Source organism: Lynx canadensis, chromosome A1 (genome assembly GCF_007474595.2).
Source record: "Lynx canadensis isolate LIC74 chromosome A1, mLynCan4.pri.v2, whole genome shotgun sequence".
Taxonomy (NCBI): Eukaryota; Metazoa; Chordata; class Mammalia; order Carnivora; family Felidae; genus Lynx; species Lynx canadensis.
In genome coordinates, this window is record NC_044303.2 from 83,651,560 (window position 1) to 83,675,115 (window position 23,556).

The window sequence follows — 23,556 nt, forward strand, 5'->3', positions numbered from 1 at the left end:
AACAGTATCTTTACTATAGAAAACAAACATTTCTACTAGAGTGGAGGTGGGGGGGAGGAATGGGTGAAAAAATAGATGGAGACTAAGGAGTGCACTTGTGATAAGCACCAGTTGTTATATGAAAATGTTGAATATTATATTGTACAGATGAAACTGATATTACACTGTGTGCTAATTACCTGGAATTTAAATAAAAACTTTAAAAAAGTCATATGAAGATTTGGGTGTTGCATATTTTGTTTTGTTTGTTTGTTTTCTTTGGGGAAATGCATACCCAGTGGAATTATTGAGGTACTGATATTTTTTACCCATGGTTTCAAATTCTTAGATATTTAGTAAATTTGTTCAATTACAAATAATTTATAGTCTTAAAATTTACAAGTCCTTGGAACTTCCCATTATTAGCACACTGGGTTACTGTGTGTAAACATACACACGTGCACACACACACACACACACACACACAAAATCACTAAACATTTCTTTCTATTAAGTCCACAGTTTTCCTTGTGATCCAGACGAAATTCAATGGATAACACCACTTGGGTGGTCAACCATACTGGACGATCAGATTTTGACCTAGTAGGACTCTTCAGTCAATATAAGTACCCAGCTCTCCTTTGTGTGATCGTCTTTGTGGTTTTCCTGATGGCCCTGTCTGGAAATATCATCCTGATCCTTGTGATATACTGTGATGCTCACCTTCATAACCCTATGTACTTTTTTATCACCCAGTTGTCTTTCATGGATGTGATGTACATTTCTGTCACTGTGCCCAAGATGCTCATGGACCAGGTCTTGGGTGTAAATAAGATCTCAGCCCCTGAATGTGGGATGCAGATGTTTCTCTATTTGACATTAGGAGGTTCAGAAGTTTTCCTTCTAGCTGCCATGGCCTATGACCGCTATGTGGCCATCTGTCATCCACTCCTTTATCCTATCCTAATGAACCATAGGGTGTGTCTCCTCTTGGTCTCTTCTTCATGGTTTCTGGGATCTTTGGATGGATTTACTCTCACACCTGTCACCATGACATTCCCCTTCTGTAGATCCCGGGAGATCCACCATTTCTTCTGTGAGGTTCCTGCTGTAATGAAGCTTTCCTGCTCAGACACTTCCCTCTATGAGACACTCATGTACTTATGTTGTGTTCTCATGCTCCTCATTCCTGTGACAGTCATTTCAAGCTCCTATTCTTTTATCCTCTTTACCATCCACAGGATGAACTCAGCAGAGGGACAGAAGAAGGCCTTTGCCACTTGTTCTTCCCACATGACTGTGGTCATCCTCTTCTATGGGGCTTCTGTCTATACCTACATGCTCCCCACCTCCTACCACACCCCTGAGAAGGACATGATTGTATCTTTCCTTTATACCATACTCACTCCTGTTCTAAACCCTTTAATTTATAGTCTTAGGAATAAGGATGTCACAAGGGCTCTAAAAAGAATGTTAAATGTGGGTACTCTCAGGAAAATATTAGGTAGGAAATGTTTGTACTAATGTTTGTTTTTTCTGTACTCTACATATTAAAATTTTAGGATCCCAAGCCAATATGAGAATGTTTCCTCATATTCTCATACCATAATGTGTAGTCACCCATTCATCCCTTTTGGAGGAATTGTTTCCAAATATCAGAAAATTCTTTATTTGAAATATTTATGCAATTGTATTATATCCATGTTACATTTTTCTGAAACTTCCACTGTGATTCTGTTGAAGAATATTTATAGTCTTAAGAAATATGTAATAAAATATTTAGAAACCAAGATCATAATATGTGCAACAGATGAGAGAAAGAGAAAGCATAGAGACTGAGAGAGAGAGAGAGAGAGAGAGGAGAGAGAGGTGGAGAGAGGGAGATATGGAGTGAGAAGTGATAAATTAATTGGGATATAAAATTAATAGGAGAACCTAGGCAAAAGGTGTATGAGTGTTAATTGTACTATTATCATTATCCATACTAATTTTCTGTAAATTTGAAATTATTTAATAATAAAACATAAAGTATCAGACTTCTATTTAAAAAAAAAATTCTTGCTGCATTGTGGCAGTGTAAGTGACAAATCATGCTCAGGTTCACATGGCTGATCATTATTGCAATAATCCAGTTGTTGGCCTGCATTTAATTAGGGCAATTTTGTTCTTTAAGTTACAAATAGTGGCTGTTATCTCTCTGAAATTATTAGCATATTGTGGTAGAAGGTACTGTGGGTATAAAATTAACCCCAAGGACGGTTTAGGGAAGTTTTCCAGCATAAGGATGTATCAGACCTTAGATTTGAAGTATGTAACTTATTATAAAAAAAAAGCAGATGAAGACCATCAAATAATCTGTCAATTTTTTTTAAAAAATCTTATCCTATATTATAATAAAAATAATAAGATAATAGCTAAGTGAATTTCCCATATATATCAAATGTCTACTCTCCCTAAAGAATTTTAACTATAAGTGTATTTTGTTCAAATATTTGTAACAAAATACATAAATTGTTTGAGGCACATATGGAAAGTGTACAGCTCATAAGGACACACCAGTTCTACCTATGACATGTGAGCTTAGCCAAAGAGGCTGAAAAGAGACCCTAGAGCTCAGTGTTGAATGGTAACTAGATGCTACCTTCATATGAGTACAGGAGGCTAGGACCAGGGATCTTGCTCAAGGACATCCTGCCACAGAAAAGGAACACTATGAGCAAAGTTCAGGTGGTTGACCAAGCAGGAGAGAAATGTTCCAATGACACCTCCTTTCCAGATTCACTTTACAGCCCAATTATTGCCCTTTTGTGACCTAGATATTTACAAATGATAATAAAATGATGAGACATCGATTTAAGCAGAGTGAAATTAGTAGGAATCAATTGAAGAAGAGCAACACTGAAGGTATGGAGACCAGGTGTGTGAGGACGATTGAGCTTAATAGTGTTGATCTAAGTGGAATGGACCATTCCAAGTGGAATCAACAGCTTTGGTGAATAAGCAGGGCTTTGTTGAATCTGTTCCATAAAACCATAAATCTGGTTGCATGTGTACCAGTTTCCAATTAGCTGTGACAAATTGTGAATTATTAGGTGGTTTCAAAAGTAGAGATCCCTTTTTTTTCTGGCACTCTCAATACCTTCATGACTATAAAATAAAGATCTGACAGTATTTTAGGACACAATGTTAGAAAATTAGATATATTACAATTACAACATTATAATTATATCACAAAAATTATAGTATATGTTGCAGTAAAATAGAATGAATAAAATATGTACATTCTTTAACTTCTAAAGTAATTGAGAAGTGTATACATTACCCCTCAATTTATTGGACCGTAATAATACACATATTTGATTGTTCCATTGAAAACACTGTAGACATGGGAAACAAAATGGGGTAAAACAAAGCAAAACAAAACAATCTATGGAATCAAATTTTTTTCCATAATTAAAATTTTACTATATCTCAAGAAAAAAAAGAATAATATGTTTGAGGAAGAAGACCAAAGCAGGAGGCATCACAATCTCAGACTTTAACCTCAACGACAAAGCTGTAATCATCAAGACAGCATGGTATTGGCACAAAAACAGACACACAGACCAATGGAATAGAATACAGGCTCCAGAATTGGACCCACAAAAGTATGGCCAACTAATCGTTGACAAAGCAGGAAAGAATATCCAATGGAAAGAAGACAGTCACTTTAACAAATGGTGCTGGGAGAACTGGACAGCAACATGCAGAAGAATGAAATTAGACCACTTTCTTACACCATTCTCAAAAATAAACTCAAAATGGATGAAGGACCTGAATGTGAGACAGGAAACCATCTCCCTAGATAGAGGAGAAAGCAGGAAAAAACCTCCCGGACCTCAACCACAGCAATTTCTTGCTTGACACCTCTCCAAAGGCAAGGGAATTAAAAGCAAAAATGAACTATTGGGACCTCATGAAGGTGAAAAGCTTTGGCACTGCAAAAGAAACAGTGAAAAAAACTAAAAGGCAACCAATGGAATTGGAAAATATATTTGCAAATGACATATCAAAGGGCTAGTATCCAAAATCTATAAAGAACACACCAAACTCCACACCCGAAAAACAAATAATCCAGTGAAGAAATGGGCAGAAAACATGAACAGACACTTCTCTAAAGAAGAAATCCAGATGGCCAACAGGCACATGAAAAGATGCTCAATGTCACTCCTCATCAGAGAAATACAAATCAAAACCACACTCAGATATCACCTCACACCAGTCAGAGTGGCTAAAATGAACAAATCAGGAAACTATGGGTGCTGGAGAGGATGTGGAGAAATGAGAACCCTCTTGCACTGCTGGTGGGAATGCAAACTGGTGCAGCTGCTCTGGAAAACAGTATGGAGGTTCCTCAAAAAATTAGAAATAGATCTACCCTATGAGCCAGCAACAGCACTGCTAGGAATGTCCCCAAGGGATACAGGAGTGCTGATCCATAGGGGCACTTGTACCCCAATGTTCATAGCAGCACTCTCAACAATAGCCAAATTATGGAAAGAGCCTAAATGTCCACCAACTGATGAATGGATAAAGAAATTGTGGTTTATGTACACAATGCAATACTACGTGGCAATGAGAAAGAATGAAATATGGCCTTTTGTAGCAATGTGGATGGAACTGGAGAGTGTTATGCTTAGTGAAATAAGTGCTACAGAGAAGGACAGATTCCATATGTTTTCACTCCTATGTGGATCCTGAGAAACTTAACAGAAGACCATGGGGGAGGGGATGGAAAAAAAAGAGAGGGAGGGAGGCAAACCATAAGAAACTCTTAAAAACTGAGAATAAACTGAGGGTTGATGGGAAGTGGGAGGGAGGGAAATTGGCAATGGGCATTGAGAAGGGCATCTGTTGGAATGAGCACTGGGTGTTGTATGGAAACCAATTTGACAATAAATTTCATATATTAAAAAAATAAAAGGAAAAAAATACTGCTTGCATAATATTCACAGTTACTAGACATGGAAGAACACTTGATGCTCAATTTTTTTTGTATCTAAAATAAAAGCAAGAAATGGACAAATTTCTGGCATTCAGGTTTACTTGCTTACAGTGCCATATAAGTAGATGTGTACTGCAGTAGTTTAAAATGTTCAAATTTCAGAATGTGTTATGTGTTTGTGCTTGTGCTCATGATGCCACCAGCATTTTGCCAAAGAAATCATTTTTATCCCATGAAAACCAGCCCTCAGTGTTCTTGCATACCCCATAGGTCATTAATGACTATGATTGGGATTATTGCAAATTTAGTCATTAACATGGGTTAGGTGGTGAAGCTTGTAGTGTTTTTTTACAAATATTCCACTTTTAATTTCTACTTGTATTCTAACTAGAATATATATTATATAACATAATTAATTATAATGTATATATAATATAATTAATTATTAAGATGATTAGTATTATATTAATTATATAATACTATCTTAATAATATTATATTATATTATGCTATATTAATTATATTATCACATATGTTTTTCTACAGTATGTCCCAGTCACTGTTATAATATTGTTACATATATTAACCTATTCAAAAACTTTTTGGAAGCTCCTCAAACCCCATACTATTGGAATTTTACTTTTTTCCATTTTTTTAAATTTAATTTTAGTTAATTAACATACAGTGCAATATTGGTTTCAGGAATAGAATTCAGTGATTCATCACTTACATATAACACCTACTGCCCATCACAAGTGCCTTACTTAGTACCTATCACCCATCTAGCCCATCCTCTATCCACCTCCCTCCATCAACCTATAGTTCATTATTTATCATTAAGAGTCTCTTGTGGTTTGTTTCTCTCTTCTCCCACCCCCATATTCATCTGTTTGGTTTCTTAAATTTCACGTATGAGTGAAATCATATGGTAGTCGCCTTTCTCCGACTATTTCGCTTAACATAATACACTGTCTCTGACATGTTATTGAAAATTTCAAGATTTTATTCATTCTGATGGCTGTGTTATATTCCTTTGTAAATATATACCACATCATTTTACCCATTCATCAGTCTATGAACATTTGGGCTCTTTCCATAATTTGGCTATTATTGATTATGTTGCTATAAACATTGGGGTTCCTGTAACACTTCAAATCTGTATTTCTGCATCCTTTGAGTAAATACCTAATAGCATAATTGCTGTATTGAAGGGTTGTTCTATTTTTAGTTTTTTGAGGAAACTCCATAGTGTTCTCCAGAGTGGATATATCATTATGCATTCCCACCAACAGTGCAAGAGGGTTCCCCTTTCTCTGCATCCTCGCTAACATCCATTGTTTCTTGTGTTGTCAATTTTAGCCATTTGGCCAGGTGTAAGGTGGTATCTCATCATGGTTTTAATTTGTATTTCAATGATGATGAGTGATGTTGAACATCTTCTCATGTATCTGTTAGTCATCTGGATGTCTTCTTTGGCAAAGTGTCTACATTGGAATTATTAAAAATTTAGTCATAGGGGCGCCTGGGTGGCGCAGTCGGTTAAGCGTCCGACTTCAGCCAGGTCACGATCTCGCGGTCCGGGAGTTCGAGCCCCGCGTCGGGCTCTGGGCTGATGGCTCAGAGCCTGGAGCTTGTTTCCGATTCTGTGTCTCCCTCTCTCTCTGCCCCTCCCCCGTTCATGCTCTGTCTCTCTCTGTCCCAAAAATAAATAAACGTTGAAAAAAAAAATTAAAAAAAAAAAATTTAGTCATAAACTAACTGGATTAGTTGGAGAAGCTTGCATCATTTTTAATGCAAATATTTAATACAAATATTTAACTTGTTCAAACCTCTTAAACTCTTTAAGGAAGATACGATATTGGGTTCTTGTTGTTGATAAATGTATTTTATTGTGGTAGGAACACCTATCACTAGGTCAACTTTCTTAAGAATTGTTTATGTGTGCAGCACAGTATTGTTGGCTATAGCACAGGTATTGTTTTCTTTTTTAAGTTTATTTGATGCAGGGATCAATGTCATGAACCGTGAGATCATGACCTGAGCCGAAAACAAGAGTCAGATGCTCTACTGACTGAGACTACCAGGCATCCCTAGGGAAGGTATTCTTATTATCTCCATTTTACAGAGAAGAAAACTAAGGCACCACCAAGTTAAATAATTTGTTTGAGGCTACTAGGAGGTAATGTACAAATGTATATTTTCTAGTAAGTGTGAACTGAAGAGTTGATTGGAGTAACTGGGTCTTTCCTCAGTTAAAAGTGGTTTATTTGGGTTAAAGTTGGGTCTGTCATCTTTGCTCTAGACAGAAAACTTGGTGATACTAACTTCTAGAGAAAACCAGTTTCTTGCACTACAGTTTACTCACAGATACTGTATATCTTCCATTACTTGAGGTCTGCATTTTCCACTCCCTTTCACCCATTTTACTCATCACCCCACTCCTCTCCTCTATGACAACCATCAGTTTGTTCTCTATATTTAAAACTCTGACTCTGCTTTTTGTTTATTCACTTGTATTTTTAATTCCACATATGACTGAAGTCATGTGGTGATTGTCTTTCTCAGGCAGACATATTTCACTTAATATATGTCCTCCAGACCCATCCACATAATCACAAATGGCAAATGTCCTTATTTTAAAAATGAATGGTCCTTATTTTTTAAAAGCTGAATAGCATTCTATTGCATACCACATTCCATATTTTGTCACATTGTTTATCTATTTATATTTGATAGTTATTTTTTTCCATATCTTAGTGAATAATATTAGTGACTATTCTTGAATAATATGACAAAATATGAAAGTGCAGATATCTTATTGAGATACAAATTTCAATTCATGTGGATATATACCTAGAAGTGATATTGCTAAATCAAATGGTAATTATGCATTCAAAAATTTTAAGAACATATATTGTTTTTCAAATGTCTATATCAGTTTAAATTCCAACCAAACAGTCTACAAAGGTTACCTTTTCTCCACATTCTCACAAGAACTTATTCTTTCCTCTACACCTAGTTAAGAGATTTTTTTCTTTTTAATCGTAAATGGATGTTGAATTTTGTCAAATGCTTTCTCTACAACTACTGATATGATCATATGATTTTTATGTCTCATTTTATGAATGCAGTTTATCACATTAATTAATTTGCAGAAGATCAACCATCTTTTAATCTCTAGAATAAATCCTACTTGATCATGATTCATCCCACATATGTTGATACGTTATATTTCCATTGGTCTCCACAATTTCATTTTCTTTTTTGATTTTTCTTTGATCCATTGTTTTTCCAGTAAGATATTGTTTCATTTCCACAAACTTGTGAAGTTTTCAGTTTTCATTTTGTAATTGATTTCCAGTTTTGTACCAAGTGGTCATAAATGATGCTTGATATGATTTTAATCTTCTTAAATTTTGTAAGACTTGTTTGGGTCCTAACATATAGCCTATCCTGGAAAATATTCCATGTACACTTGATAAAAATGTGTACGTTGCTTTTGGTTGAAATGTTCTGTATGTATCTGTTAAGTCAATCTGATCTAATATGTCATTTAAGGCTAAGGTTTCCTTACTGATTTCCCGTGTGGATGATGTAAACACTGATGAAAGTGAGACTACTAGGAATCCCTGCTATTATTTTATTGTTTATTTCTCACTTTAGTTCTGTTAATATTGTGTGTGTGTGTATATATATATATATATATATATACATATATATATATATATATACATAATTTGCTCCTGTGTTGGATTCATAATTCTGTACAGTGTTTTATTATCATGTTGGATTAATTCCTTTATCATTTGTAATGTACTTTGACTCGTTGTACAGTCTTTTCTTTAGTCTATTTTGTCTCATAGTTATCCCAGCTGTCTTTACTTTCCATTTGCATGAAATATTTTTTATCCTTTTGTTTTCAATCTTTGTGTGCTTACATCTGGAGTATCTTTTCCAGCATATAAGTGAATCTTTTTTTTGTTTTATGTATTCAACCATTCTGTTTTGGATTTGAGAATTTAGTTTCATTTTTTTTTTCAATTAGTTTCAAATTTTTAATATTATTTTCACACTGGTTTGTAGTTATACTCTTTTTTGTATGTATGATTTGATTCTTTTGGAGTGGTTTGCTTAGATTCCTTTCTTTTTGTCACTCTTGTTTAAACTGTAAGTCCTGCTTTGCGATTACTGTAAGACTTACAAAAGCAACTTTTATATAGACAGTCTATTTTAAGTTCAACTTAAGTTTTTTTTTTTTTTAAACGTTTATTCATTTTTGGGACAGAGAGAGACAGAGCATGAACAGGGGAGGGGCAGAGAGAGAGGGAGACACAGAATCGGAAACAGGCTCCAGGCTCTGAGCCATCAGCCCAGAGCCTGACGCGGGGCTCGAACTCACAGACCGCGAGATCATGACCTGGCTGAAGTCGGACGCCTAACCGACTGCGCCACCCAGGCGCCCCTGGTTCAACTTAAGTTTTAACACATTCTGAAGCTGTACACTTTTATCCATGTTTGAAACTTTTATGCTTTTGATGTCACAATTTACATATTTTTATTTTATATCCCTTAACAAATTATTATAGTTATAATTATTTGTTACTATTTTTGGGTTTTAGCATTCAGACTGGCTTACAAATGAGTGACTTACGGCCTTTACAGTAGATTATTCTGAAATTTGGTATATATTTATTTTTACCAGCGACGTTACACTTCAAAAGGTTTTCTTTTACTTATTAGTACTCTTATTTTGCTTATAGAATTCCCTTCAATGTTTCTTATAATGTTGGCTTGGGGTAAAGAAGTACTGTAGACTTTGTTATCTTTTAAGCTTCTCTTTTGTTCAAGTATTTAATCCATTTTGATGTTATTATTGAATATGGCATGAAATAAGTGTCCCATATATCTTTTGTTATGTGTATAACCAAATTTTCCCAACACATTTAGAGGCGACTATCCTTTCCCTATGTGTATTCTTGGCTTTGAAATTAAATAAGATTTATGTGCATGGGAATACATTCCTAGAATCTCTTTTCACTTCCATTCAGCAAAGAGTCTGTTTTTAACCTAATAACATATTGCATTTTTAAATTTTTAATTTAAATTGCAGTTATTTAACATACAGTGTAATATTAGTTTTGGTGTACAATTTACTGATTCAACACGTATATAAAACGGACTTTTTAATCCCCATCACTTATTTAACCTATCCACCCCTCCTCTTTGGGAACCATCAGTTTTTTTCTGTAGGATTAAGAGTACATTTCTTTGTTTTCTCCTCTCTTTTTCCCCCTATGATTGTTTCTTTTGTTTCCTAAATTCCATATATAAGTGAAATCATATGTCATTTGCCTTTCTCTGACTGTCTTATTTTGCTTAGCATAATACTCTCCAGCTCCATCCAGGTCACTGAAAATGGCAAGATTTAACCCTTTTTATGGATGATTAATATCCCATTGTGTGTGTGTGTGTGTGTGTGTGTGTGTATGCCACTTCTAATCCACTCATCAGTTGATGGGCATTTGGGCTTTTTAAAAATGTTGGCTATTGTTGACAATGATGTATGTTACACTTAAACATTGTATATTAACTTAAAATTTTAATAAAACCTTTAAAAATTAAAATAAATTAATAATATTTTTCATTTCAAAACAAACAAACTAAGGAAGAGGAGCTATTACACAGGAAATTATTTTCAGGAAAAACAAGAATCATGAAGAATTACTTTAAACAATCTCATTTAAAAGAACTGCATTATCAAGAAGAAATGAATAAATTACTAGAAGCATAAAACCTACCAATACTGAATTAAAAATAAGTAGTGAGGCTGAACAAACCAATAACAAGTGGGGAGATTGAAGTGATGATGATGACGATAAATCCTTCAAGAAAGAAATCTCTGGATTAGATTGCTTTGCAGCTGAATTACCAAACTGCAAAGAAAAAAAAACACAAATCCTTTTTAAATTCTTTTAAAACATAGAAGTAGAAAGAATACTTTCAAAATTATTTATGAATCTAGGGTAAGTGTAATACACACACACACACACACACACACACACACACAATGACACCACAGTAAGAAAAAAACTACAGGCCAATATGTCTAAACCAAATGGATGCAAACTTCTCAACAAAATTCTGACAAACTGAATTCAACAACCATCAAAAATATTATACACCAAGAACTAGAGGGATTCATCCTTGGGATGCAAGGATGATTTAATATGTACAAATCAAACAATGAGAAAAACCACACTAAGATAATAAAAATAAAATGTATATGATTATTTGATTAAATGCATAAAAAATTTGACAAAGTTCAAATTCCATTCAGGATAAAAATGCTCTATAAAATATATATAAACATTTTCCTCAGCACAATGAAGGCGATTTATGGAAATCCCACAACTGAAATCATAATCAATGGAGAAAAGCTAGAAGCTTTTGTCTTAAATTTTGAACGTGGGGAGGACATTTATTCTCACCACTTTATATGACATTGTATTAAAATACTAAAAAGAGCAATCAGAAAATAAAAGATGTAAAAGACATCCAAAGCAGAAAAGAAGACATAAAATTACCTCTGTGTGCATATGACATAATTCTATATGTATACAATCCTAAATACTCTATAAAAAGCTGTTAGTTCTAACCAAATTCAGTAAAGTTACAGATTATAAAGTGAGTATACAAAAACTGTTGCATTTATTTATACTAGCAATGATCTACTCAAAAAGGAAATCACAAAAACAACCCCAATAAAATGAATATTTAGGAATGTATTTAACCAAAGAGTTGAAAGACCTACACTGAGATCTACAGCACATTAATTGAAAGGAATTGAAGAATAGATAAACACACGGAATGATCTCATGTTCATAGGTTGGATGAATTAATAAGGTTAGCATGTCCATAAAACCCAAATCTCTCCATATATTCAATGCAGTCTTTATCAAAGTTCCAATGGCAGTTTACTTAATGGAGAAAATATCTAAAATTTTTATGGAACCACAAAATATCCTGCATAGTCAATGCCCTTTTGAGAAGGAACAGTTTTAGAGGTATCATGCTTCCTGATTTTAAATTATATTACAAGATTGTACAACAATCAAAAAAAAGTGGAAATAAAACAGACCACTCAAAAAGAATAGAAATCCCATAAATAAACCCAAGCATATAAGATCAGTTAACTTTGATAAAAACACAATGGGGATAATCTTTTCTGATAATGGTACTGTGAAAACTGGATATCCATATATAAAATGAGTGGACCCTTACCTTACATGATACAGAAAAATCAACTCAAGCAAAAAAAAAATCGGTCAGAGAAAGACAGATATCATAGATTTTTACTCATATGCGGAATTTAAGAAACAAAATAAACAAGCATAGGGATGAAAATACAGAGACAAGCCATGAAACGGACGATAACATACTGATGGTCACCAGAGGGAAAGTGAGTGAAAAGATGGATTAAATAGGTGATGGGGATTAAGGAGTGCACTTGTAGTGATGAACACCAGGTCTTGTATGGAGGTGTTGAATCAGGAAATTGTACATATGAAACTGATATTACACTATATGTTAACTAGCTGGAATTTAAATACAAACTTAAGAAAAAACCTAAACAGATAATGATTTTAAAATATTATTAATAGGGGCGCCTGGGTGGCACAGTCGGTTAAGCGTCCGACTTCAGCCAGGTCACGATCTCACGGTCCGTGAGTTCGAGCCCCGCGTCAGGCTCTGGGCTGATGGCTCAGAGCCTGGAGCCTGTTTCCGATTCTGTGTCTCCCTCTCTCTCTGCCCCTCCCCCGTTCATGCTCTGTCTCTCTGTCCCAAAAATAAATAAACGTTGAAAAAAAAATTAAAAAAAAATAAATAAAATATTATTAATAAATCCTCACATAACAATAACACTAATGTAAATAGATTTAATTCACCAATCAAAAGCACACCATGCCTGATTGGATGAAAACAAGACAAAACTATAGGTTTCCTACAAGAGACTCACCTTACTTTTAGAGAAACACACAAGCTGAATGTGAAGTGGTGGAGAAAGATATTCTATACAATTGGAAAGCAAAAGAAAGTGAGGATAGTTATATTTATATGAGACCAAATAGACTTTAAAGCTAAAACAATAACAAAACAAGAAGAAAGTCATTAAACAATGTTAAAGGGGTCAATTCATCAAGAAGATAAATAATTGTAAATATATAAAAAACCAATACAAGAACATCTAAATAATTTAAACAAATACTAACAGATCAGAACAAAGAAATAAACGATAACAGTGCATTTTCAAAATGAATAGATCCTCCAGGCAAAAAAATTAGCAACAAAATGATGGGTAAGAAACATACCTCAAATGAAATGAACCTAACAGATATTTACATAATATTCCATTGAACAGAAACAGAATCCACATTCTTCTCAAGTGCTTACATAACAATCATCAAGTGCTTACATAACAGTATAGTACTGGCATAAAAATAAACTTGTAGACCTTTCTTGCATATGATAGTATCCAAAACAAGTCTGATTATTTTAAACATTTTTTTCCAACCACAATGTGACAAACTAAGAAATTAGAAAAAAAGAATAACTGGAAAACCAATAATAAGAAATTTGAACCAGCAATGAATACCCCCCCCAACACAGAAAGACTCAGGATAAGATGGTTTCATTGCTGGACACTACTAAACATTTAGAAAGAATTACTGCCAAATCTTCTCAAATTCTACAACAAATTGAAGGGAATGGAAAGCTTCTAGTTTTATTTTATGAGGCTGACTTTATGCTGATATCAAAGCCAGATAAGGACTCTACAAGAAATGTATAGACTGATATCCCTGAGGAATATATGTGCAAATTTTACATTATAATTTCATATATAATATATCATATTATATATGATAATATGGATATAAGCCAAATTCAAATACACATTAAAATGATCATACATAAGTGAGATTTATCCCTGGAATACAAGGATGGTTTAATATATGCAAACTAATGCATACTGTGTACAATATTAATAGTTTAAAATGATATGAGTATCTCAATTATTCAGAAAAAAAAAACAAAACAAAAACATTTGACAAATCACAACAACCTACCAAAGGAAAATACTTCACAATAAAGGCCATATGTTGCAAACCCACAGCTAACCTTATACTCAATGGTAATAAAAAAACTGGAAGATTTTCCTCTAAGATCGGGAACAAGACAAGTGTTTACTTTCACCACTTTTATTCAATATAGTACTAGAAGTCATAGCTAGAGCCATTAGACTAGACGAAGAAATAAAAGGCATCCAAATGAGAAATGAATAGGTAAAAATTTTCCTTTCTTGCAAATGATAAAGATTTATGGGGGCGCCTGGGTGGCGCAGTCAGTTAAGCGTCCGACTTCAGCCAGGTCACGATCTCGCGGTCTGTGAGTTCGAGCCCCGCGTCAGGCTCTGGGCTGATGGCTCAGAGCCTGGAGCCTGTTTCCGATTCTGTGTCTCCCTCTCTCTCTGCCCCTCCCCCGTTCATGCTCTGTCTCTCTCTGTCCCAAAAATAAATAAACGTTGAAAAAAAAAAAAAGAATTATGTGTAAAAAGTCCTAAAGATTCACTCAAAACACCATTGGAACTAATAAAAAATTCAGTGAGCTTGAAGCATATAGAATCAATATGTAGAAATCTGATGTGTTTCTCTACACTAGCAATGAAATGTCTGAACAAGAAAAAAAGATTCCATTCACTATGGCATCAAAAACAATAAAGTCCTTAGAAATAAATTTAATTAGGTAAGTGGAAGACCTGCACAATAAATATTGTGATGAAAGAACTTGAAGAAGACAAAAATGGAAATACATCTTATGTTCACTGAACAGAATAGTCAATATTTTTTTTAAATTTCTATACTACCCAAAGCCATATATACAGTCAATCCAATCTCTATCAAAACTCCATTTTTGTTTGTTTTACAGAAATAGGCGAACAACCGACCCTAAATAGTCACAGCGATTATGGAGCAGAACAAACTGAAGACATCACACTTCTAATTTCAACATAAATTGCAAAGCTGTAGTTATTAAACAGTATAGTACTGGTATAAAAATAAACTTGTAGACCAATGGAACAGAATAGAGACCCCAGGATAAATTCCTGTTTATATAGTACCCTAATATTGACAAAAGATCCAAGAATACTCAAAGAGGAAATGAAAGTCTCTGACAAATGATACTGAGAAAACTGCATAACCACATGCAAAAAGTGGAATCAGATCCCTATAATATACTACTCACAAAATTTAACTCAAAATGTGTTTTAGACACGGGGCACCTGGGTGGGTCATTTGGTTGGGCATCTGACTTTGGTTTAGTTCATGATCTCACAGTTCGTGGGTTGTAGCCCCACATTGGGCTCTGTGCTGACTGCTTGGTGCCTGGAGCCTGCTTCGGATTCTGTGTCTCCCTCTCTCTCTGTTCCTCCCCTGCTCACAGTATGTCTATCTCTCTCTCAAAAATAAATAAAGATTTAAAAAATTAAAAAAAATGGATTATAGACTTAAATGTAAGACCTAAAGCCATGAAACTCCTAAAGGAAAACAGGGAGCTGTCAAGGAACTGATATTAGACTGGGCAGTGATTTTTGGAGTGATAAGACATGAAAAACACGAACAAGAGAAGGAAAAAAAAAACAGTAAGTAGTACTACATCAAACCAAAAAGCTATGGCTTTACTTCAACAAAGAAACAACTAAAAAATTGGGATGACAACCTACAGAATGAGAGAAGATATTTGCAATCCTTACACTGGATGAAGAGATAATATACAGAATATTTAGAGTTCTCATACAATTCAATAACAAACAAACAAAAAATAATAAAAATGGGCAGGAGGCTAAATAGACATTTTTACAAAGAAGATATACAAATGACCACTTGTACATAAAAAGATGATCAGCATCATTAGTTATCAGGGAAATGCAAATGAGATATCATCTCACAACTTCCAAAACAGCTATGATGAAGACAAGAGAAAGCAAAGTGTTGGCAAAGATGTGGAGATAGGAGGACACGTATACACAGTTGGAGGGAATTTAGGTTGATTTAGCCTATGGAAAACAGTTTGTAGGTTCCTCAAAAACATAAAAATAAAACTATCATATGGTCCACTAATACTACTTTAGCGCATAAACTCAGAGAAAATGAAAACAAAAGTCTGAAGAGATATATGTAATCTTACACTTATTACATTATTTATAATAGCCCAGATATGGGAAAAACCTGAGGGCCCATTACACAGAAAATATTTATAATTGAGATATCATTGGAATTCTCAGTAATAATACTAAATGTTAAAAGACAAAAAAGAGAAACATAATCATGATGGAAATCATTTTCAACCTAAAATCTACACTTAGCTGAGCTTCCATCAAGTGGGAAGATAAAATAGTGTCATTTTCAGACATGTAAATTATGAAAAAAATGTATCTTGTTTAAGAATTTATTGAAAGCTATGCTCCAGTAAATTGGAGAGTAAATCAAGAAAGAGGAAGGCTTGGGCTTGGGAGACAGACATCAGAGGATCAAGGAAAAAGAGTTAATTGTGAAGAAACATCTCAGGGGGAGCTCTGTGCAGCTAAGCTCTAGGCAAGCAGTGTATGTGGGAACAGGAAGACAGAGGCTACAGAAGACATGGCCCAGGAAGTATAAACTGGGAGAATTCTAAAGTAGTCACATTATCCAGGGGATATTTATCAAGAGGGAACATATACATATGGCAGAAAAACAAATTAAGCAAACAAACCAGCCTGACACCTGATTTATTCTAGGAAAAACAAAAACAAAAATGTAAACAACAAAGTGGCATCTTAAAGGAAGTGTAACCACAATGCAAGTAAGGACTTTAATGTAAATATTTGTAGCATTTTAATAATATAAAAATTGAATCTTAGTTTAACAAAATGAGTAGAACTATAATTTTATTGGCGTGATGAGAGAAGTACACGTTTGTGTGTAGAGACTAGGAGAGTGGAAGGGACCTAAAGTTACATTATGTCTAGTCAAACTTGTGCTAGTAATTTCCCTATGGACTCAGCTCTTAACATCTGTCTGTGAAAATGCTAGAGAGAATAAGCCATGCAGCCTGCATGTTTTCCTCATAGCCCTTTAACCCTATTGACACTCTTATATAGTTCTTCTGTGGGATGCCAATGGTGGTGACGGGCTCTGTGAAACTTTCTATCTAAGACTGGTTCTCAGTTGGGCATAGTCTCATCCCAGACTACTAGCTTTCTAATATCGAGACCATAAAACTTGGGGATAGTGATACTTTCTTACCTAATTTTGTACTTAAGCAAAACAATTGGTAAATTACTTTGTAATTTTAAATAGTCATATTATGATTGAAAAATCTTAGGGACAGAATAATAAGATATTTTCTTGTCATGCAATGGAGTGGTGTACATTCATTTAAAATTTAATGTTTAAAAAGTACCTTAAATATGTGTTAGAATAGAAAACATAAAAGTATAGAGAAGACAAGGAAAAATTTATGAAAAATAGCTACAAATAAATTTATTCAACAAATAATTTTCTTCCCCATTGTAGAGGTACTTTGGATAAGTATCTTCTTTTTAGGTATACAAAATAAAAGAAGGGAAATTGCCTTTGAAATGCACTTAAAGCAAAATAAAAAAACAAAACAAAAACAAAACGCTCACACACACAGAACCATCCACTTTTCTTGCATTGATATTTACAGAAGTGTACCTGGAGAAATAAGAAAGAAAGAATTTTTTTTGTATCTTCCTAATTGCTTCTAGAGTGATATGGAGTAAAGGTGAGAATATTTTAATACCAGGGACTAATAGAGGGGACAACTGCACACATAAATAGAATGTGTTAATAACACTTACACCTGAGGACTGTTATAGAGGACGATGGATATCATGATCAGCCAATTGTTCCTATGAGGAGTTCAAGCACCCGAAAATGGTAAACTGTTCATATCCCATTAGACTCACACTCAGGTTTCTGGCCCTAGAGCATCAGCCCTTGATCCAGAATGTACATTGGGTGCTGGGAAGAATAATAATAATGGTGCTGCTAATAATAAAAACTAAAACAAGAACTATAATCAAAGAAAGAGCTCCACTTGTATTACACACATAATGTTCATGGAAATAAAGACACCGAGTCACAAAGAAGTTAAGTAATCTGCCTAAGTCTGTAAGTCATGGAGTTTGGGTTGAGACCCAGCTCATCTGTGCTCTTAAAAACAGAATAATGCCTTTAATATTGATGATGACGTCAACTAAAAATCCGATCAATACTTAATGACAGAAAGAAACACAAAATCAACACTATTTTTCAAAAATACCCTTAACATATTTCATTTTAGCTCCTTTTTGGGGGGATTGTTTTATTTTCCTAATCATACATAGTGGTTTTCTTTAATTTATAAAAATTATATACTGAAATTCACGTTAATTAACATACAGAGTAGTATTGGTTTCAGGAGTAGAACCCAGTGCTTCATCACTTACACACACATCCAGTTCTCATTTCAACAAGTACCCTCCTTAATGCCCATCATGCATTTAGTCCATACCCCCCACTCAACATCACCCAGTAACCCTCATTTTTTTTCTCTGTACCTAGGTCTCCTACAGTTTGCTTCCTATCTATTTTTATCTTATTTTTCCTTCCCTACATAGTCTTTTAGGGAATACAGCAAGGGCACACAGTGTAGTTTTAAAATAATGTCATGTTGTTAATTATCCACAAGATGGCACATGGATGATGCCAAGTTGGTCCCCTAGTAATACCCACTGGAGGGCTAGAATCTAAAAATAATCCCCTGAGGACTTTAACAAATTTTATAGATTTCTTCTCCCTGTAAACATATATCATTAAGCCAAGGGTTAAAGGGGAGAAATATAAATGTCCCAGATTCAATCACAAATGATTATGATTTTGGTACTTAAATTATAAGTTATTTAATGAATCAAATACTGCTGGTGAGAACACTGCCTTGAGAATTCATAGTAAAATGCTAAGTGACCATGTGATAAAAGCAGAACTTCCTTTACTTCAAGAAGCAACAGTTACAGACTCAGAAATCTCTGTTGTAAGGACCTTTTTCCCTTTATTGATCTTTAATAGGAAATTCTTCCTTAAGATGGGAAAATTTGATACAGAAAGGTTAGGTAACATGGCCAAGGATAGAAAATACAGAAACTAAAAAGCCGAGATTCAAACACCAGTGAGTTTACGTACAAGCCAATGATCTAAAGCCCACTCTCATTTGCACCTGAAATTGGCACATGGGTTTGAAGTAATTTAGAAATATTTAAACTTGAATCAGGAAAAAAAAAGCACAATCAGTTCAAAAGCTGAACAATAAGTTACTAGGGATATGAAAAGGTAGAAGTCTGAACATTTTAATAAAATCTATCAAAACAGAAGACTGTTCACTGAGTACATTAGGTAATCCAACTTGTCATCAGAAAAGGCATCAGAAAGACCAGTTTAAAGACTGGATGTATGGGGGGGGTGTCATTAACTCATAAATTTAAACAATTAGTATGTTGAAGGGGCAGGATCACCTTATGATTCCAAATCAAATCATGTTATACAATAAGTTTCACATGAGCAAGGATATTGGTTAAAAAACCTTTAATTGCACAAAAAGATTAATTCATGAAATGAACCACTCATTATAAACAATTATATGCTGCAAGTTCTAAGCATTAGAAAAACAAATGATTTCAACATATTTTATTCACATAAGAAATGCTAAGTCTGTAAAATACTAATAGCAATTTTTCCTTTTATTTTTATCATTGTTGCCATAATTAATTGTAGGTAATACATTGCATGATTACTATTTGCTAGACACCATGCAGAGTACACTTATTGGACTGACAAACATGCTAAATTCATAAGTCAATCCCAAAACTACCCTGTAATCCTAATATGTCTAACATGTTCATTTACCCAACTGATCTCCAAGATGCTTTTGTTCTTTTTTCAGAGTTTTAACAATAAGTCCTGCCCTTCACAAATAGAAGCTCTCATTGATTCTAATTGCACTGATAAAATAGAAACAATTAGAAGAAAACTTACTTGTATCACATATACACTGCCTTAGTTTCTGCTAGAGGAAATGAAGTGACTATACTAACTCAAAAAATAATCAACTTGGTCACTTATAAATTGGTTTCTATGCTCTCTATCTCTATCAAAGGTCAACCTTCTGGAAGCAGTTCCTTCCATTTTTTTTTTATCCAGTATCAATTCGTTCTTTGTATATATTATTCCCTTTAACATATCTGCAATATATTACAACAAAACACATTGATATCATATCCCTTTCTAGCTACTGCTCCATTTTTCTGTTCTCACTAAAAAAAAAAATGTGTTTATACTGGGCTCACTTATCCACTTTCTCTCCTTATATTTTACCCTGTATCCTCTCTGAGCACTCCACTGGGCTTGTTCTTATTAAGGTCACAAGAGATCTTTGCGTGGACAAATAGAGTGGCCAACTCAAAACTCTCATTGTGATCCAATAAGAAATAGTATCTACTGCAGTTGATTAGAGTCTCCAGTTTCGACGTTTTCTCACTTGTACCTAGATATTACTTCTTCTTACTCCATCAATCATCTTTTGTCTCACTTTCTAGCCAGCTGAACACAGTTGCCTAAGTCTCAAACCTTTACTCTTACTTAAGTTTTAACTGATCCTATGTCTTTAAATATTTTCTTCGACTCTTAAGAATAACAATTTAAACCCTCAGCCCTTACCACTAATCTGAATCCCGAATGGCTTCATATATCTAATAGACATTTAAAATTTTTCTCAACAACTGGGGCGCCTGGGTGGCTCAGATCATGATATTGTGGTTTGTGAGTTCAAGCCCCTTGTAGGGCTCTGTGCTGACAGCTCAGAGCCTGGAGCCTGCTTCAGATTCTTGCCTCCCCCCACCTCTCTATCCCTCCTCTGCTCATGCTCTGTGTCTCTCTGTCTCTCAACAATAAATAAACATTAGATTTTTTAAAAAAGTTTCTCAACAACTAAATTATTGTTTTCTCCTACTCAATCCTGCCACTCTAAAAGTTTTCAGAATCTTAGTAAATAGAAACCCTAGTTTCCTTCCACCTGAAGTCAATTGACTTATATTTCATTTCACTTTCTTTCCCAATGGTCATCTTTTCCATGAGCTAAATCCTTTTATGTAGCTACCCTACTCAATCCTTTTCACGCATTTGAAGATTCCTAAGTTGTCTTCCTGCATACAGTCTAGTTCCCTGTTCTATTTCCTACCCTATAGTCATAGTATAGAAGTGTACATAAAATAATGTACATAAAAACGTACATCTTATCAAGTTATATCTATATAGAAAATTCTTCAAGAGCTTTCTGTATCATGCCAAACAAACCTAAATTGCACCCAAGTCCTGTTTATGAATCACATATAATTGGGCAATGTAAAATTTCTTCCATAAATGTCACCATTCTTAGAATTCTATTAAAATAGCATGGAAAAAGTCACAGTAGTGCTCTTTGATATTATATATTACAGTCTCTTTTGAGTAGGTGTGTAATGCTTGGACATTCAATATTCAGTCAATATAGCTAAGCTTATCCACTATTTACTATGGTCTCATATTTGACAGGCAACTCTTTTTAGTGTGAGTCCTACGAAGATGATCTTAAAGGTTAAAATCTTGAGGCAAAGCCAATAATTAAAGACTTGATTAAAATTGTGTGATTTCTATATTTCATCACTTGTGAATTGGTATTATTTAACTTTATTGATACAAACATAATCACATAATTGTGGCATCAAAATCTGGTAGTTATGGAAGCTGTTTCTGGGTTAAGTGTGAAAGTAACCTGCAAATATTTTTTTTTTCTTTTTTCAGACTGAGAGACAAAGAACCAGAATCAGATTAATTCTTTAACCTAATAATACCTCATTGTTGATAGCCAAAATGTATCTGCATACCTAATGAAAAATCCCTGGTTCCCTCCCCCAGGAACAGGAAACCAGACATGATAAATTATCTTAATTAATTGTAAGTAGTAATCTTTGACATCTGACCAAATAGTCTTCTTTAAAACAGGACAACAGAGAATGTTCTCATCTATTCTCAGTTTATTGAATCCCTAAGCATCACTTGTGGATACTTTCTGAGCAGATAAACATCTTGACAATATCTTTTGAAATGCCCCCATGACATCCTTGTTTCTGAGGCTGTAGATAAGAGGATTGAGCATGGGTGTGACAATGGTATAGAAGGCTGAAACTACTTTGTCCTGCTCAGGAGTGTGAAAAGACTGGGGCAGAACATAAGTGTAGAAGGCAGCCCCATAGAAAATGCTGACCACAGTCAAGTGGGAAGAGCAAGTAGTAAAGGCCTTTTTCCGGCCTTCAGCAGAGTGCATTCTGTGGACAGTTAACAAAATAAGAGAGTAGGAGATTGAGATGATAGAGATAGGGATGAGCAACATGAGTACACAGCAGATGTACATCAAGGTTTCATACAAGGATGTGTCAGCACAGGCTAGTCTGAGAACTGCAGGGATCTCACAGAAAAAATGGTTGATATTTCGGGAGTGACAATAGGGAACATTCATGGTGATGGGGGTGAGCAGAAAGCCATCCAGGGACCCCCCAAACCAGGCACCAGCAGCCAGCAGGAGACACACCCTGCGGTTCATCAGGACTGGATACCTAAGAGGGTTACAGACAGCCACATAGCGGTCATAGGCCATGAGGCCCAAGAGGAAGAACTCTGAGCCAATCATGCTCAAGTAGAGGAAGATCTGGATGCCGCAACCCACAAAGGAAATGGTCTTCTCTTTAGAAACCATGTCGACCAGAAGTTTTGGGACAGTGGTACAAATGAAAAGAGTATCCATGATGGACAGCTGGCTGAGCAGAAAGTACATAGGAGTATGGAGACGGGAGTCCACCTGAATCAAGAATATCATGACCAAATTTGCAGTTACAGCTACCACAAAAATAGCAAAAATAACAGCAAAGACAATCCCAGTAGTTTTATTGTTCACCAGAAGCCCCAGGAGGATAAAATCAGAAGATAAAGTTATATTCTTCATTTACATTGCCTATGTCAGCTCCAGCAGACCAGAAAGCCACAAAGACCAGGAAGTAAAAGGAGAGAAGATCCTTTCAGTATGGGCGAGACTTACAATAGAGATGACACCTCAGAGAGTACTGGTTTGGCTGAAATTTTCCAACACAAAGTGCTAGAGAAAAATGAAGAGACCAAGAGACATATCATAAATCAGAAACTGTAGATCTCCTCATTGTTGATGAACAACACTTTTTGTATTGTGTTTATGTTCATGCTGCAATACATAGATTATGTGAGTGGCATAATAAAGTTGATATTTGCTATACTTTGATTAGTTTAGCTATATCTTTCCTATTCACTCTATGCATTTCTGGCACCAGAATGTTGTCCAAACCATAGTAGGGCCAAGTCAACACTGGTTTGAGTAAAGGCCCACTGATTCACTCATTATATGAAAGGCCAAAATTAATGAATAACTTAGGAA

General features: G+C 34.7%; 2 protein-coding genes across 2 annotated transcripts; one reads left to right on the forward strand and one right to left on the reverse strand.

The window, feature by feature from the left end:
* The first annotated feature begins 525 nt into the window (after positions 1–525).
* LOC115510380 (olfactory receptor 2T29-like) lies at positions 526–15,032 on the forward strand. Its single transcript, XM_030310210.1, has 4 exons — positions 526–1,458; positions 3,941–3,970; positions 8,521–8,572; positions 14,947–15,032. The coding sequence occupies exons 1-4, from the start codon at positions 529–531 to the stop codon at positions 15,030–15,032; spliced, it is 1,098 nt and encodes a 365-aa protein (XP_030166070.1). The 5' UTR covers positions 526–528.
* A 7,108-nt stretch (positions 15,033–22,140) lies between these two features.
* LOC115499836 (olfactory receptor 2T11) lies at positions 22,141–23,100 on the reverse strand. Its single transcript, XM_030294072.1, has one exon. It carries the CDS (start codon positions 23,092–23,094, stop codon positions 22,141–22,143), a length of 954 nt encoding a protein of 317 aa, XP_030149932.2. The 5' UTR covers positions 23,095–23,100.
* Positions 23,101–23,556: the final 456 nt, after the last annotated feature.

What these genes read in the sequence shown, in the direction of transcription:
- LOC115510380 (XM_030310210.1), top strand. Translation starts at nt 529, where the DNA reads ATGGATAACACCACTTGGGTGGTCAACCATACTGGACGATCAGATTTT. An exon ending in CTCTAAAAAGAATGTTAAAT is followed by an intron (nt 1,459 to 3,940) that starts GTGGGTACTCTC and finishes GACCTCATGAAG; the next exon opens with GTGAAAAGCTTTGGCACTGC. An exon ending in TTGGCACTGCAAAAGAAACA is followed by an intron (nt 3,971 to 8,520) that starts GTGAAAAAAACT and finishes ATGTCATTTAAG; the next exon opens with GCTAAGGTTTCCTTACTGAT.
- LOC115499836 (XM_030294072.1), bottom strand. Translation starts at nt 23,094, where the DNA reads ATGAAGAATATAACTTTATCTTCTGATTTTATCCTCCTGGGGCTTCTG.